Here is a 17,101-nt window from a genome sequence, read left to right as displayed (position 1 = left end):
ACAACCCAAACCAAAAACCCAACAGGATTTAAAGAACCGTTGCCCTCTTTTCCAAATTGGCTGGAGTAGTTCTTGTGCTGAAACTGGTGTTAATGCATCTTACCAAATGCTAGTTTGAAAAAGAAAGAAATCACTCTTTGGCCATTTGCTTATTTTCTTGAAACTCTAGCTTTTATCTTATGCCATTCTCAGAAGAAGATTGATTTCAGGAGGTAACTGTCAGGTTCCAAGACAAGTTCTTCACATGTTTTCTGTATCCCTGGGAACATGCTTGTTTGTGAGAATGAGCCTGTCTTTGGAGGTAGAGCAAAAGAAATGGAAGAGGGAAATCAGGTGCTTTTCAAGTTTTCTTTAGACTTTTTGGGTCTACTTAGAGATTCTGGGGGGTTTTTAATAGACTTTTAACTGAGGCATAAAATCAAACTGCTGGATTCTTGCTCCTCTGAGCTTCTGTGTTCTTTTTGCTTGAGGGATTTCAGGTGAGAAATAAGTGCACAAAATCTAAGGAGCTGGGATTGGAGTTTTTCCAAGAAGAGTTCTTTGGAGCACAGCCTGAAGGGAGAATCCTGGTATTTATATCAAGAGCTGGGAGGAATTGTGTTTTCCAGTTCAGAACAGGGAAAAAAGTTCTGAAGAACTTTAATTTAGTCCCTGTTCATTCTTGTAAGGAGACATAAGAAGCAGAAGTTGCTTTTGTAGGACAGGAGTGACATGAAACACTTGCTTAGCCTCCCTCAGAGGTTCTGATTCAGGCTCCTGCTTTACTAACTTACAGAGCTGTATTTTAAGTGATTTAGGAGCAATCCCAGCCTGAAACATGAACAAAGACATGATTGTGAATCTAAATTACTGATGTAAAGTCACTACTTTTGCAAATAGTCTGTTGTACAAATTGATACTTTGATGATAGAACTTTACCAATGGGAGCAAAACAGGAAATACTGGGAAATACTCAATTTCACTGACATTTAATAGAAATACTAGGGCAAACTTAATGTAATGGCTGGAAAGTTGATGGACAAATAGGTTAGCTGCCAGGTTGTCCCATTCTTTGACTCATTGGCTAGAGACCCACAGAAATGAAGGCTTTTGTTGTAGATATCCAGATGCCACATTTCGAAATAAAGGTGGTATGAATTTACATGCGAGATGCAGGTTCTGTGCATGTTACTGAGTATTAGGGAGTAGATATATTCAGTACTTTTGTTTGCAGAGGATTGAGTCCTTAACCTATAATCACCTTCATTTCCAATAGTAATTTCCCTGCCTGTGGTTTGGGTAAACCATAGCCTTCGAAGTTTTATTTTCTCCAGAACTGAAGTCTTGATGTGAGGCACATGATGTGAGAAAGTGCACACTCACGTGAGCTATGGCTGGGTTTTGGTTTTGTAGCTGCAGTTTTTGCTTATTTGATTAGTAACTACTAATTAAATTAGTAACTGCTAATGCCGGACTGTGCTGGCATTTAGGTACTTTGCTGATGCAGGTATTAATATTAGAAGATTGGTTGCTTGTTTAATCAGAAGTTAAGGGTAGATTGCAGGGAGAAACGTTCTGGTTTTTGGTAAGCTGGTAAAACCCAGTAATGGGTTCATCTAACTTCAAGAAAGAAGAAGTCTTAATAATGAAATTACAGGAGACTTTGTTAGCCCAAATTGCACCTGAGAAAGCAGTCCCTTCTTCAGCGTGGCTTACTTACACCCCGACGTTTTCGAAGTAGTCACATCTGTCAGGTGGTTTTGTGCCAGGGGTGAATAATAGCTCTGGGATACCTTTTTGATCTGACATCAAAATAAAAGAAATTAATGGGTAAGCAGCAATGCAGTTTGAGATGCTGTCAGCCAATCTGTGAGTCACACATAGTTGAATTTTGGTAATAAAAGACAGTGCATGCTATAATAATGTCTAATAACCATAATATTTTGCATTTCAATAGCAGCTTTCATCCAAGAATCTCAAAGTGCTTTACAAACATAAACTCACAATAAACTCATTAATCCTCACAGTGCTCCTGTGAGAGGGTAGGTAAGTATTGCCCTCAGTTAAGACTGAGAAATGAAATCATACGAAAGCTGGTTGAAGGCTGGGATAAATAGAGCAGGGTTATTTTGCTCCTGCTACCTATTAGGCTGTGTTGTTATGCTGATGTAATAACAGTCTATCAAATAAGGCTTAGCAGTTCAGTGGCTGATAAGGCATAACATTAGAAGATGCTTGTTCTAGGAATGTCTCAGGAGTGTGGTGTTTGCTCCCTCCCTGAGCCCAGGCTTAACTAGAGTTAGCTTTGGTCACAAAGTGTCAATTTTGGTTGATTTTGTTGTCAAATTAAAAAGCCCTTCAGAATATGCAGGAGCCTTTGCACCTCTCTGCATTTCATTTTGTTCTTATCGTTCAGAATGGACATTGTATTTTCACAAGCCAAACTTATAATAATCCTAATAATTGTTTCTCTCACGTTGTATGGAACTGAGCTGTAATTTGCAAACGTGGGTGGACATGTGAAATCCAACCTCCAGCCAGTGAAGTGCATTTAGGTGCATAATTACACTTTTCCAAATACTTGATTAAGAATTTGGAATTTGAAATAGTGCAGGTGAAAATAAACGATGAATAGATAAACCAAACAGCACTAAATTCCATATTTAGAAGTGAAATTAAGTAATAGCATCTTAATTTGACTTAGAATTAAATAACTTTAATTCTGTGTATTAATATTTCTGCAATAGTTTATTGTAGTTTAAAGATTCTGCTTTAGATACAGTTCCTACTAGACAGAGATTATATCCTTGAGGAGCACCCCATAGAGAAGCCCTTTGAAATCTTTATCCAGATCCTCTGCTGGTGGGCTTTGGCATATTCCTGTATCCCTCTGTGGAGTTACTTCTACTCCATTTTCTAGGGCATAGCCTTTTTGTCTTCCTTGTTCCTCTTCCATTTATCTAGACTGGCTGTAACATTTCATCACTTTTTAAGAAGTATTCATCATTGATCTCATGATATGGTGATTAAAATTATCTTGTGTCATGGAAAGATTAAGTCCAGTGCTTTGCTGGCAATGTCCAGATTAGTCTTAAGACTCCAGCCATCCTTTTTGGCACTGTTTTCTCATTCTTTTATAGAGTGTATCATAATTATGCCCCTGTGTGATGGGCCAAGATGAATTTACTTGTATACAGAATGAATATACTGTTTGCTTCTTAGATCCCTGAAGACATTTACTGTGTGTAAAAGGAAGTACAGGATTTTATTAATGTTGTTTGAATTGTTTTTTTTTAAGATCCTATGGCTGCAGTTGCTGAAATGTGGAGAGCACTGCAGCAAGACTATGGGCTGTATTTATATTTCAGCTGAGGACATACTTCTTTACAATAGGTTTATTGACAGCTTAAAATGAAATAGACGTTGATGTGGGTGTTGCAGAACTTAAATGTATGAAGAAATTACAGATTTCCATATCTGAACTAATCCTTGGTAGCTCTTCATGTATGTGGTATTGCACTGCAGCAAATAATGGAAGCTAAATCCAAGGCATTTTAGCATATTTTCGCATGTTATTCTGCATAGTTGTGATGTTTTCCGTCCTGAAGATTACATTTAATTACCAGAAAACAGAATATTAACATTTGAAATATTAGGCTGTCACCATGTTCAAATCGTATAGAAAATAAGTCCCCTTTTTCTTTTCTAGGGTATATTTCAGAAATCGCTGGGTAAAGACTGTCCACCCAGTTGTGCATCAGTACTGTTTGATTTCAAGCACACATTCCACCTTTCAGATGCCACAGAAAGAAGACATTCTTAAGCAACGAGTAGTGGTCGTTACTTTAAATACATCACAGTATCTATGTCAACTGGATCTTGAACCAGGTGAGATAACTTCTAAGCCAGAAGTGTCCATGCTTAAGAATTACATTCCTCTTACCAGTGTCAGTTTGTTACCCAATGTTAAAAAATAAGCAGTGATCATCTTAAAATGTTCTTGTCTTGTCTTTTAATGAGTGAATGTTTATTACAGTGCTAAAACTCTGGCATCAAATCAACCTTTGGCTTAATCTGGTTTTTACCTGATTTAAAAATAAAGAAGCATGATCTATGATCTGGTGTTTCTGAGATCCAAGATAGAGAATTCTGTTTGAGATTCTGACTTTGAATATAATGCTCAGTGATGTCATTACTCAGTGGAGCATGTAACCATATATACACACGGAGAGCTTGTTTTCTGAATTGTTCAGCTCTGCAAAGAACTCCTGCACATACAGACCCATGTGTTATTAATGTGATTCTTCCAGGGTTGTTTCCCAAACTGAAATGTCTTAGGCTGGTTTTTGAGGGGCAGAGGCTCCTTAGGGTTCATTGTTTTCTTGATCTCCAAATGAAATCCATCTGCTTTTTGGAGAAGGTGGCATTTCCTTACAGAAGTTGTTATGGTTGGCTTTTTATGGCTGCATTTGTTGCAACAGAGAAAACTAATACATAATTTATGGTAAATATTTTCAGGTCTTTAGATGGAAGTAAGTCCTTTGTCAGTAAGCTGTGTACAGTCATTCCACAGTAATGTGTGTGCAGCTGCATGAAATACATGTTTTCCAAAGAAAATTGCTACGTTTCTATGTATATAATCTTAATTGGTTGGTACACTAAGTCCTCTAATACTTGGTTTTAAACCTTAATATAGAGCAGTGTATAAAACCACGTCTCTTCTATAGCTATCCTGAATTTACATTCCATAAAGTATAAGTCTACTGTGGCCCAGTTTTTTTTGAGTGCACGTTATCCAGTGCATAGATTCCCACCCACCCAGCAAAACTTTTGGTCCATTATTACCATAAGACTGAATTTAAATTTTCCTTTAATTTCTGTTTTCTTTTTCTCCCTTTAAAGCCCCTTAAACCAGCAAAGTGCTCAGGTGTGTGTGTGCAAATTTCATGGGAACTATAGTACATAAAATAGCTAATAGGACTGAAGTATATGAGGAAATCTGTTTCATCATCATCATCCGAAGCTCTTCATGCCTCGTAGTGATGATATCAGAGTTGAGAAACCTACTGAAGGAGGTCTGCCAAGAGACAGTTCCTTTTGGTATAAGGGGAGCTCAGATAAAACACCGATTTAACTTCATGTGTATCAGAAGAAAGAGGCAGAACTGTGGGCTACTGCTAATGTCACTGGCAATCAGTTGACCCCTGGTCATTTGATGTGTTTGAGAATTGTTTGTGTGGTTTCTAGTAGTTGCTAGAATTGTGTAAGACACACTGGATTTTTTTTCTAGTTTTGGTTAGTTTTGGAATACAGAACTTCAAGTCCAATTTCTTGTATTATTATCGCTGTTTATTTTATCATATTTCAAGTTCCATTTATTTGCTGATATCTCTGGTTTGCAGGTTTTTTTACACACATTCTGTTAGACGAAGCTGCACAAGCTATGGAGTGTGAAACTATTATGCCTCTAGCATTAGCTAATAAAAACACCAGAATTGTCTTGGCTGGAGACCATATGCAGGTAAGAGCTGTAGAACTGTTGAATGCCAAGTATATATATGTATGTATTTCTATTTATATACGTAAGTTAATCTGCTCTAAATTTCTGTGGTGTGTAACATAGACTCACGGTATTTCTGCAAAGTGAGACTATGCTGTTGTCTCCATTTTACAGTAAGGGAACTGAGGCAAAAAGTGAGTGAGTTGTCCAAGGTTACATAGGAAATCTGTATAGAATAGACCTGAGCCCATTCAAGTGCTGATCTGTATGCAAGTAAAATTTCATTTTAGAGAGGGAGATGCGTATGTTTTACCAGCCATATAATAGATGGGGAAGCCAAGGAAAATCCAAGGGGTGTTACTTCCATAAAGATGTGAGGAAGTTATTATTATAGTCAGGGTAAGAGTTCTCCTACTCTTTATGACTGGTATTTCCTGTTGATATTTGCAAGAATTGTAGAACACAGAGAATATGTAGTATGATTTAGGCAACCTTTTTTTACCAGAAGCATCATCATCTGGTAAGGATTTGAACAAGTAAGAAATAGGAAACTGAAGCTAACCAGTACATTTATGTTACTGCGATGTACCTAGCCATGGTATATGTCTTCCAACTATGAATGTACAGTTAAAGTAAGTTTTCTTTTTTTTGGTGCAAAATAGGCGTGTTGGGAGCATGAAATTCCAAGTCCACATATTTAGTTACGTTTTCTTTGTATGTGTGTGTCTATTACAGCTCAGTCCTTTTGTCTACAGTGAATTTGCCAGGGAGAGAAACCTTCATGTCTCATTGCTTGACCGGCTCTATGAGCACTACCCTGCAGAATTTCCATGCAGGATCTTGCTGTGTGAGAACTATCGCTCCCATGAAGCTATCATCAAGTAGGTGTGAACTTTTTCACTGTATCATGTGTTCCTTTGACTGTGAGTGAACAAAGCAACTCTTGAGCCCAGCAGAGCTGAATAAAGAGAGAAGCATTAAATGTTTCTGTAGTGTAGCCTAAGTTGTTTCAAAGTTAATTACTAGAGTAATTTTTGTAACTAGGTTGAAATTCAGTCTCCTAGAACAGATGCCAGGGGTTCAATCAGTTGTATTACAGACCCCTCATTCAGGTGGGGGTGCTTTGGCTGCAAGATGTGCATGCTAAGCCAAAGAACAGTTAACTTCCCCCATGTAACTGTTAAGCAGTATGTTGTATAGGGTCTGTTTACCTTTGAACTGGTCTAGAATTGTAGAATTACTGGGGTGGATTATATTGGAATGGTAAGCTGTGTGCACTGTAAGGATGTACAGCCATGAACAGAAAAAATAGGTCAAATTTTGAGCATGTTTCTGCCCTGTTGTCTTCTTTTATTACTTCTTTCAAGACACATTAATCAGTGAGTTTGCATTTTTATGCTATGGTAAACTAATGGCTGCTAGTGTAATGAGCTCATCCATGAGCTCTGCTGGAAAGAATAAGTGCAATCATGGGGAAAAATGCTAAAGTTGAAATCCTGGCTCAAATGTATACTGAGGAATGTTATGTTGGTATGCAGTCATGCTAATTAGGTTATGACTGTGCTCAAAGCAGAAGCATTTAAGTGCTCTAGGAAATCAGAAGTGAGAATGTAACATATTTGGTTACACAGCTTGATCTGTCTTCATTTCATGGACTTTGTCATTATGGACTGAGTGGTGCTAAATATTTTACACATTTCTTGAAATTGTAAGTTCAAAATGAGAGCGGATCTGAAAAGGAAGGGATTGTTTCAGCTTTTAGTTAGAGATCACTTCCATGAAGTTTACCTCATGGAAATTCACTTCAGCAGTTGGAGTTCAGACAGCGAGTTCCTAGAAAGATCCACTGTGTGAACACTGATTGCAGAAGTACCACTGGGGCTAGTCGGCTGTCTAGGGGAAGTCCAGTGTGCCTAATTCCACTTGAAAGTGTTGCTGTGTGATGTGAAACCTGCTAAATACTCCGATGGTGGTGCATTTAGTTCATTCTCAACTCTACTTTTTAATAAAGTGGAATTTACCCTGATAAATGGGGCCATGGCATATAAGACAGAAGTAAGTGAAGGAAGATGGTTCATGTTGGACTCATTAATCATACCTACCTAAGTAAAGAGACCAAGAGAAATAAAGGAAAGAGCAAGCCATTAGTTCAGCCTGAACTATTTTTTCTATTGGAGAAAACTTCCCTTGTAGAAAGACTGTTTTATTGTTTCATGAGAACTCATAACTAAGAATTAATTTGCAGAAGGAACTGTTATGCAACTCAATCCACAGAACAGTGTTATATTCTTCAGGTACATGTGATTGTATATATTTATCAGTGAGATGTGCATCTTTTATTAGTGAGCTCATATGTAGACTCCACATTTTATTCTGTTTGGTCTTGTTGCAGTTATACATCTGAACTTTTCTATGAAGGCAAATTGATGGCAAGTGGAAAGCAGCCAGCCCACAAAGATTTCTACCCTTTGACTTTCTTCACAGCACGTGGAGAAGATGTGCAAGAAAAAAATAGTACAGCTTTTTACAACAATGCAGAGGTAACTCTTCTTTGGCTTTATTCATGATTGTTTTCTTAAAGCTCCGCTCCTCCCAGATATATTGGTTTATGATCAGTGTAGGTGGAAGACATAAATTGTCCTCTCCTAGGAGAGGGGAACATGGAGCAGGCTAAACATGAAGGAGTGAACATTACAATTGTAGTAAATATTTCCACTAATTTATCTTCTTTTTCTTTGCAAATTGTAAGCTGCATATAGTTCTCTCAGGCTCATTCTTCAGCATGTCTTTCCTCATAATTTTTGGTGACATTCTGGTGGATGTATCTTAGCAACTGAGAGTAACTGCAATTTGAAGTGAAACTTAGATTTCTTTGTTGTAGAAATGTTCCCACTCAGAGTCCTCTGGAGTAACGTTTCATGTTTGCTTTAATATATTTAGGATCAGTGTCTAACCGATCATGTGCAAATAGGATTTATTTTTTTAGGTGAGAACTTATTCTCAGTATATTTGTTTCACATAAATGTATATGTATTCTTCAAAAATCACTTACATTCTCATTCCTTCTCTTGAATTAAACCCAACAAACCCCCATAAGAAACAATACACATGCACCTCAACTCATCCCACCCTGACTTGGTAATACTTGTTGTAGTGGAAGATTTCGAATCACTTTTTCCAGTCACCTCAAGTTAGGGGAGGATTGACTCAATTCCTTTTTTCCCCCCACCAAAAAGATGTCTTGAGAAATATCCTTGACATTTAAAGACAACCCAAGAAATACCATTAATTTTCTTAAATTGAGCATTATTACAGAATTTAGGCTGCAGTTTAGCAGCAGTGTTTGTTATGAAGCACTGCAGAGCTGTCTGTTTCCCCTCGTTGATCATGGTGCAGTTCATCTGATGCATGATCTTAAAGCTTTTTGTTGTTATGCTGCACTTGTTATGCATTCTTTGATGTATTAAAATATCCACTTAAACAAGAAGCTCCAATGACTTGTGGACACATCAGTGAAAAAAAACCTGAAGGCACCTGACTGCTTTGATTAATCTACTTGGATTGCTTTGCCATTTAAACAAAAGTTGGGAAAACCCTAAAAATATCTTCAGTGGCCAAGTAACTGCCTGAAAGTTATGAGTCATTAATAGCTACAGGCAGGAATGAAGGACAACAGCTGCTTAAACACCAACATGAAAAGCTGAAATTCAGATGATGAGAGAGTTTTTTGCCGTTTGACTCTTAATGGACATTTGCATTGGGGCATCTTATGGTTCATTGGTGTCTCTATTAAGTATTAATCTGGAAAATGTGCTTTCCCTTTTCGGTCTTAATTCTGTAATTTCCCTATATGGTGCTATTTCTGAATACATAGCCAGAAGCTGTAGGCTTACAGGGAAGCTTGCCAAAATACCTGCAAAAGATAATTATATGTGTGCTACGTTTTTTTATAGATATCAAAGTTTATTCTCATATCCTTTGTCAGTGGAACTGGCTTTTAAATACAAGAATTTGTGTTCCAAAAAGTTATAGTCAGGGCTTGCTCAAAACCAGCCACGTATTTTACTGCCCTTTGAAAATCTGAAATGGTTCAAAATAAGCTTAGACTTTTAAAGCATTAAGAGGGCTTTCTTTGCTTTATTTGTTTTCTCCTGATACTCTTTTTATTCCTGAGTTTTTCAATAAACTGTTCCAGTTTCTGTTAATTTTTTAAGGCTATATACATGAGAACCTATGTCATGCAGTCAGATCTTGGATGCTAAGAAGTCAGCATGAAACAAGAGACTTTAAGCATTGAAGAACTATTGTGGTTTATATTATTGTATATACCCATTGTGATTTATATCACTCTCCATGTTCCTCAAGTGTCATAAAAGTCCCTAGAATTCCTGCTTACTAATTTGAAGAAGAGATAATATAAAAGCTAAGAGCATTAAATATCCTTTTAATGCCGCCAGATGACTGGGTGAGTCAGGAAGAGAAGAAAGTTAAGAATACTTAAGGTTCTTGTAGGAAAGATTCTCTGCCTTGCGTCCATTAAGAGGCTGAACTTGCTTTTGTAATGCTATAGGAAAACTGCATTCATCAGTTCTTCTGCTTTAGATAACTGGATAAATATTTATTGACTTATATTGAGATTTTTTGAATGACACAGCAATGTTTAAAAAACACAATGTCAATAAATAAATTAAAAAAGGAGCCACAACCCATCCATCAAGTTGTTCACAACTACCTTCCATAGTGCAGTTATCTCTGTTCAGTGTGTTTAAACAGAAGCTGCTATGCCTGGTGCTTTTTGGCAGGAGGTTACTTTGAGCCTCTCCCCTCACAGGAGGTGGTTTTCAGTTTTTATTACTCATTAGTCTCCCCAGGTAGCACATGTAATAGTATTTAATAGAGATGAATTAGCAGTTGATGAATAAACTGAAATTCCTGTTGGTATCCTTTGGAATGGGAAGCGATTGTGCTCTGGTATATGTGCTTGCTTTTTAGAGTTAACAAGCTCTGATATATATAAAATCCAGTATAAAAAATAAACTCTACTTAGGCAGTATATTTACATCTGGAAATCAGGTAAAGTATGATAAGAAATGTCCATTTTCTTAAGGAAAACATAAGCGTGAAAATGAAAATAATATAATTTCCCAGCTTGTACTTTAAAGGTGACATTTTTGTGGTCAAACTGTTACTTCAAGATTAAAAAGGGGCACTATATAGTAAATAAGTTGTTTTAATACATAATATTTCAGAGTATCATTAAGATGTGATATTACTGCTTGTTCAGAAAGGCTGTGTAATGCTGTGTCATGTTCTAGAGCTTTAAAATTCATATTATCTTGCCATGGCAAAGAAGAATCTTCAGTGGAGCGTGCTTTTAAGAATTCTGACTTTCTTTTAAGGTGTTTGAAGTAGTGGAGCGTGTTGAAGAATTAAGAAGAAAATGGCCTGTTGCCTGGGGCAAGTTGGATGATGGCAGTATAGGTGTCGTAACGCCTTACGCTGATCAAGTGTTCAGAATCCGGGCTGAACTACGGAAAAAAAGACTGTCTGATGTCAGTGTGGAGAGAGTGCTAAACGTTCAGGGTAAGTAATAGTTGTGTGTCTTGAAGATATGCTAAGGAAGTGAGAAATGTAACTGGTGAAGCTAAGTAAGATGTACTGAAATCCTCTTTAAAACAGTCAGAACAAAAGGAGAGCTGTGATACAGCCCATAAACCCTGATGTATCAAAGTGAAACTGGCAAGTGTGCTGATTAGATGTTATTCCAACACTGAATACCAAAGCAATAAACACCTGGATGTGAGAATTACCTTTCTTCAAAACTTAAGTTCAAGCTTATGTAAAAAAAATAAATGGATTTGGTGAAAAATGTGAAAACTTTTATCCCAGTGGGAAAAACAGAGCTCCAAATAAAATTGTGAGAAGGCTTTAGCCTCAAAATGTTTTACTGATTTTTATTTTTTTTTGCATTTGTGACTGTAAAAAGAGGTCCACATATTTTGGTATTTGTTCCTGGAATCACATGGATAGCAAGAATTTTGTGTAGGCATAGCCTGTTGCTAGGTTGCACTTTTAGTCAGCAGTAAACAAAGGAAGATAATCAAGTGACTGAGTGAAAGCGAGTTACTGTTGGGAGTTCTATTGTTTCATGGTAGATATTTGTATGGTTGAGAAGTTCTTACATATGCAACAAGAATGTCCAGAACTTTTTTCAGGTAGAATAAATACATCTAAGAGTTATAATTGTTTGACTGGCAACACTGTAAAGATAATCAGCATTTCAGAAAGTTCTGGAGTGATTAATATTAAGGTGAAAAATAAGATTTTTAAAGGGGAAGTATTCTGGTAATAGAATATGCTATTTATAGTGCATCTTCTAAAATTTTTAAATCTTATTATTCTTGCATAAAGCTCTTCATGTGAAGGGTAGCTATCAGTTGTTCAGAGTATCTACGTGTGAAGTCTGGCTCTGTGTTACTAGCTGAAATAACTGCTGTTATCTCAGGTATTTGTTTTTTGCTTCATTTTAGGAAAACAGTTCAGAGTCTTGTTTCTCAGCACAGTACGAACACGACATACTTGCAAACATAAGCAAACACCAATTAAAAGGAAAGAGCAGTTACTGGAGGATTCAACAGAAGACTTGGATTATGGTTTTCTGTCTAATTACAAACTTCTCAACACTGCCATTACAAGAGCACAATCCTTAGTAGCTGTGGTGGGAGATCCTATTGCTTTATGTTCCATTGGAAGATGCAGGTACTTATACATGTTCCTTAGTTCATCAGGGGTAAGGATACTGGGAAATGTGTTTGTTATGGCTGATGGATTTGGGAAAATTATGGATGTTCTTTCAGGTGCCAAATAAGACACTCTGTATTTAAACCGTCAACATAACTGCATTCCATCTAATCTCCTCTATGGGTGGCCAAGTCTGGCTTTTTTTGTTGGTTTTATTTTGTTCTTGTTATGTTCTGACCTTACCTTCTTATCCAGTGTCGTAGTGTCACCATGTGTAACAGCCTATGGAGAAAAAGTATGAGAGACCTATCACTTGCTCATTGATAAACTGCCTTTAATGTATTTGTAGTTCCTTTAATTTTTACTTGGCAGTAACAATTGAAAATGCTTCATTTTTTTTTTCTGTTTTTCAATACCTACTACAATTTTATATATAAAATTAATATCTAGAGTTAAAAATTAGATGTAATGTAGTATTTTAAGATTGAATATCATGGCAGTCATATGAAGGTAGGAGGCTTGAAAACTGCTAGTTACGTTTTTGTATGTCTTTATGACACCAGGAAAAACCTCATTAAGATTTGAATGAATTTGCTTTTTACAGACCTAAATGAAGAAATGTGAAAAATGTTAAGAGATGTGAACACTGATGCTAAGGATACCAAGTTCTTGTTTTTCAAAGGTTTCCTTTCCGATGGAAGAGCTGAAATTTTGAGATGATTAGAGATAAACCCTGAGGCTTATTTCTCGAAGAGAGGAAACACTGCACTGACTACATTATTAAAATAAAGCTAAAAATACGTATTAGGCAGTTGTTACATCTGTGTTGTGTTCCACTTTCCTGAGCAGCGTTCTCCTACTGTATTGAAAATGGATGGTTTTCAAGTATTAGAATTGAAAAACCCCAAATGAAAACCGAACCTTTGTTTACTGCATTTATGAACGATAACCTGAATTTTAACCTATTCTCTGTTAGAGACATTTCCATACATAATAAAGTGATCTTTAAATGACTACTAACGTCTTACTGAAAGAGAAATAATGGTTGTGGTTTTATTTCCCTTTTCCCATTACCTGCTTGGGTTTTTTTAGACATACTTGGTTTATGTAACTAACTGATGAGAAAGCTCTGCGCCTCCCAAACACTTGATCCACAAATGATGAGCATCTGTTACAGTCTGCTGGTGCAGTCTCTAGTTCATTGGCTTTCTCTGCAGAGATGCATAACTTAGCTGTAGAGGTTGCCATGCTGTGCTGGCTGAGATTTCTCTTACTGCTTCCTCAGAAATTACTCTCAGTTGATAAATTTTGCTTCTCTTGCTGACACTGGGGTTCAGGATGTGCAGTGTTGCCTAAGTCAGAGAGTTAGTTAATCCCTAGTTAATTCACTTAGCACCTAGGACCATTACTGGCTCTCCAACTATCTGTCTAAATACAGCTTCTGTTGGAGAATGTCTTACTCTCTCTAAACCCCAGTGAGGAAGATAATCTCTTGAATTTTCACATAAGCCTGAGTGTTGAGGTTTTAATTTAGATACCCAAAGGGGACCCAGTTTTCAAATGTGGGGGCTCAGCAATTTCTCCAAATATGGCTCCTTCAAAATATCCAAAATAGGGCATGCAAAAACTTATTACATGAAAACGTAGGCTATCAGCATGGTACATGCGTTATAGTGTTGGCACTTAGGGATTGAGTTTGCCTTTTGAAGGCCAGCAGCTGTTTATATATGTATAGCTGTTCCAAATTATGAAACAAAAAGATAATTAAGAAACAAGGAGCAGTGGAGCTTTATTAAGATGTATCTCAAGCTTTCCCTTTAATACACCATTGTCTTGTTTCACTGAATAATTGAACATTCACCCTTTGAAAACAGTGCTGGAGGGGCTCAGGCGTGCTGCTAGAAAGATGGTTCTTTTTTAGTACAGCAGGAGTAGAGAAGTCTGCAAGAAGTGACATTTCGTTAGGAAAAGCAGACCTCAAAAAAGTTTAGAGAGTACTTGAATTTTATAAATATTCTAATACCTGTCAAAATGAGTCAAGACTCTGTAATGATAGTTGTAGAGAGCTTTGTGAAGTATGCCCAGGGTAATCATTACATTTCTGTGTGTTACAATGAGACTAGACAGGGCTGTTGTGGCAGACACTCCCTTTAAACTCCAGAGCACACTGTAAGAGAGAAGCAGCAGCGTTTTATTCTCTGTTCTTACACCCCAGTACAAGTGCTCCATGTGTAGAGAGACTGCTCAGGGCATTTTAAGCAAAAGTGGATGGGTCTCAGTGGATTTGTGGTTCTTGGCAGTAGGTTTGGTGACTGAATTGATTAATCAGAGGGAGTTCCATCATTAAAGCATCTTAGTGAAGTATTTCAGTTTGGTTTTTAATCCTCACTTAAAACCTTGCAAGATAGGTTTGCCTTACAGCACGATGCAGAAAAGAGCCATCTTGCATCCTGCATTTTAAAACAGCAGTTCTTGTGTCTATACAATCATGACAGAAGATGGGCTTTTAGGGAAAGCCGTTTTGACTTCTGAAATACATCAGTAACATTATAGTATTCTTGCAAGAAAGACATTCATTATGTCCCATAAAGCTAGCTACTCAACAAAATGTGGCACTGCTGTTAAAATCAGTGTGCAGCCATCTCTCATTTTACAGGTTGTAGGAAATAACGGTGCTTTCTTACAGATCAGGCCTTATGTTTGAAGGGTCAAGTAGAATGAGTTATGGTCAAACACAACTTTAAGATAATTTTTAATACTTTTTTCAGTAATTTTCATTATTGATGATTTTTTTTTTTAAAGAAATCAGGTGTTTTGGGGGGGGGTTGTTTGGTTTGGTTTTCTTAAGTAACATCTTCAGACCCTATTTAAATATCTTTTAGTCTTAAGTAACTTCACTCACAAACTTTCTTTGAGGTTAAAAAAAATCAAAAGCATTAAAAGTATCAAGTTTTTGTATAAATCCTAAGGTGGATGTTAAAAATATAAAGACTTTTATAAGCAATAGAATGTCATGAGAAAGCAGAAGGAGGCAGGTAGGAATGTTCTTTTATTACCTGGTTTAAAAATCACCCTCCAAAAAGCTGGATACAGAAGACATAGAGATAACCATGTGTCATTTGGTGGTTGAATTTCTTGCTTGAAATGTCTTCTATGTGTAAAATTTGAGGCTTCTGTTTGTTTTCCACCAGAGGATTTCAGAGACTCTCTGAGTACTCCTGATACATTAATCTTTACATGACCCTGAAGTGCTTTACAACAGTAGTTTTCAGAGTATATCTCAACTTTGGTATTTGTGACATTGGAGTTGAATGACCTGCCTAAATTCATAGAATCTTTTTGGCATTTCTGGGAATGAGAATCTGTGTAATCCCTGTGACTCTTTGAGCCTTAATAGGTTCCATAAATCACACGCTTTGCAGAATTTTAAGCATCGTGTTTTCTGCCTTTGGTTTTCTAGGATGAAATTCTAAGTTAGACCTGTCCGTGCTATTAATCGTATATGTGATACACAGCCAGTGCTGCAATCTGATATGCATGTCCAAATCCAAATGTCCATTTTAAATGACTGGGGAGCTTTGCATAATGCTGTGGGGTTCAGATGCATGGATCAGGTTGCTTGGTGTATAAAATGTGTATACATGAGAAGTAAAAATGCCACACAGTTACATTAAATGTTTCAATTTTAACAACAGCCATCGAGTCTTACTCCTTTTTATTGTTTCTAAAAATTGTTTCCATAGGAAATTTTGGGAAAGGTTTATTGCCCTGTGTCACGAGAATGAAAGTCTCCACGGTATCACATTTGAACAGATCAAAGCTCAGCTGGAAGCTTTGGAGTTAAAGAAAACTTACGTGTTGAACCCACTGGCTCCTGAGTTTATCCCACGAGCTCTTCGGCATCAGCATTCAGCCAATACCACCAAACAGCAGCAGTCACCACCAAAGGTAAGGTTTAATTCATGATGAATTTTGTCCGAAAGTGGAAGTGAATGTGGAAATGCCTTTTGAGAAATGATAGAAAAGGTTTATGGAACAAGCTGTTTGTTTTAAATTGGCATCAATACCATCACATATGAATGCCTGTCCCAGGGGGATCCACAGCATTTGCAAGTGAAAGCTCTAGGCTTGCATTTATAACACAGTATTTAGCAATACAGCTTGGGATTGTCCAAGCCTGGTTTCTTTACTAAAACGTATCCCTTGGGTCACTCTGGCATGTTCATTGCCTGTTGTAATGACCCTGACAAACTTCATTCGTGGATCTTGGCCTCAGTGTTCAGAGAAGTCAAATGAAAGCCTCTGAACAAGAAACAGTCTCTATCTTGCATGGCTTGTGCTCTGCCTGTACCCTGACAAGCAGTAGGTTGATACAAACTGTGACAAGGTGTATAAGGAAAAAACAGATTAACAGCCCAAAGTGATTTGGTTTAATCTAGAAAAATCACATTTAAAATTTAGGGACTTATGTAAGATAATTATTGGATTTAATTGAATGTATGTTTTAAAAGAGTGGATTGCCTAGATTAACTCATGATAATGTCCTTCAGTAGACCAGATTTCATTAGTTAGCCTCAAGCAGGCAGAGAGATTAAATTACCTGGTTTTGTAAGAGCAGGTAAAGAAGTGATAAAAATACATAACTTCCTTAAGATGATGAAGAACACTACATGTTGGAGCTTTTGGGGGGTTGATATATTGGTAATTAATTCTATTTTAATGGTTCTTCGTAATTTAGTTCAAAATCATTTGAGTTACAATTCAATTAATTTTGGTTTAGAAATACAACTAAAATGCAGGGTGTCCGCCTTGTGATGTATTCTGTTGTACAAGGAAGGAACCTGTGTATTTTCCATAGCTTTGCATTTTTGTTGCAGGCTG

At 36.9% G+C, this 17,101-nt stretch overlaps 1 protein-coding gene across 6 annotated transcripts in view; it reads left to right on the top strand.

Annotated features, from left to right (window-relative positions):
• The window catches only part of HELZ (helicase with zinc finger), an 87,045-nt gene that overhangs the window by 50,553 nt on the left and 19,391 nt on the right, over window positions 1-17,101 (top strand). For all 6 annotated transcript variants that reach the window (XM_061377212.1, XM_061377210.1, XM_061377213.1 and 3 more), the window contains 7 exons: window positions 3,689-3,867; window positions 5,382-5,500; window positions 6,215-6,360; window positions 7,872-8,019; window positions 10,879-11,062; window positions 12,010-12,238; window positions 15,964-16,168. In XM_061377212.1, the coding sequence (XP_061233196.1) occupies window positions 3,689-3,867; window positions 5,382-5,500; window positions 6,215-6,360; window positions 7,872-8,019; window positions 10,879-11,062; window positions 12,010-12,238; window positions 15,964-16,168 (1,210 nt within the window). The remainder of the gene's footprint in view (window positions 1-3,688; window positions 3,868-5,381; window positions 5,501-6,214; window positions 6,361-7,871; window positions 8,020-10,878; window positions 11,063-12,009; window positions 12,239-15,963; window positions 16,169-17,101) is intronic.

Source organism: Neopsephotus bourkii, unplaced genomic scaffold, assembly GCF_033783945.1.
Source record: "Neopsephotus bourkii isolate Nb327-2 ecotype Australia unplaced genomic scaffold, CSIRO-AGI_Nbou_v1 NB_1749, whole genome shotgun sequence".
NCBI classification, from domain to species: Eukaryota; Metazoa; Chordata; class Aves; order Psittaciformes; family Psittacidae; genus Neopsephotus; species Neopsephotus bourkii.
The sequence above is the reverse complement of the archived record's forward strand: the minus strand, read 5'-3'. Positions and strand labels throughout refer to the sequence as shown.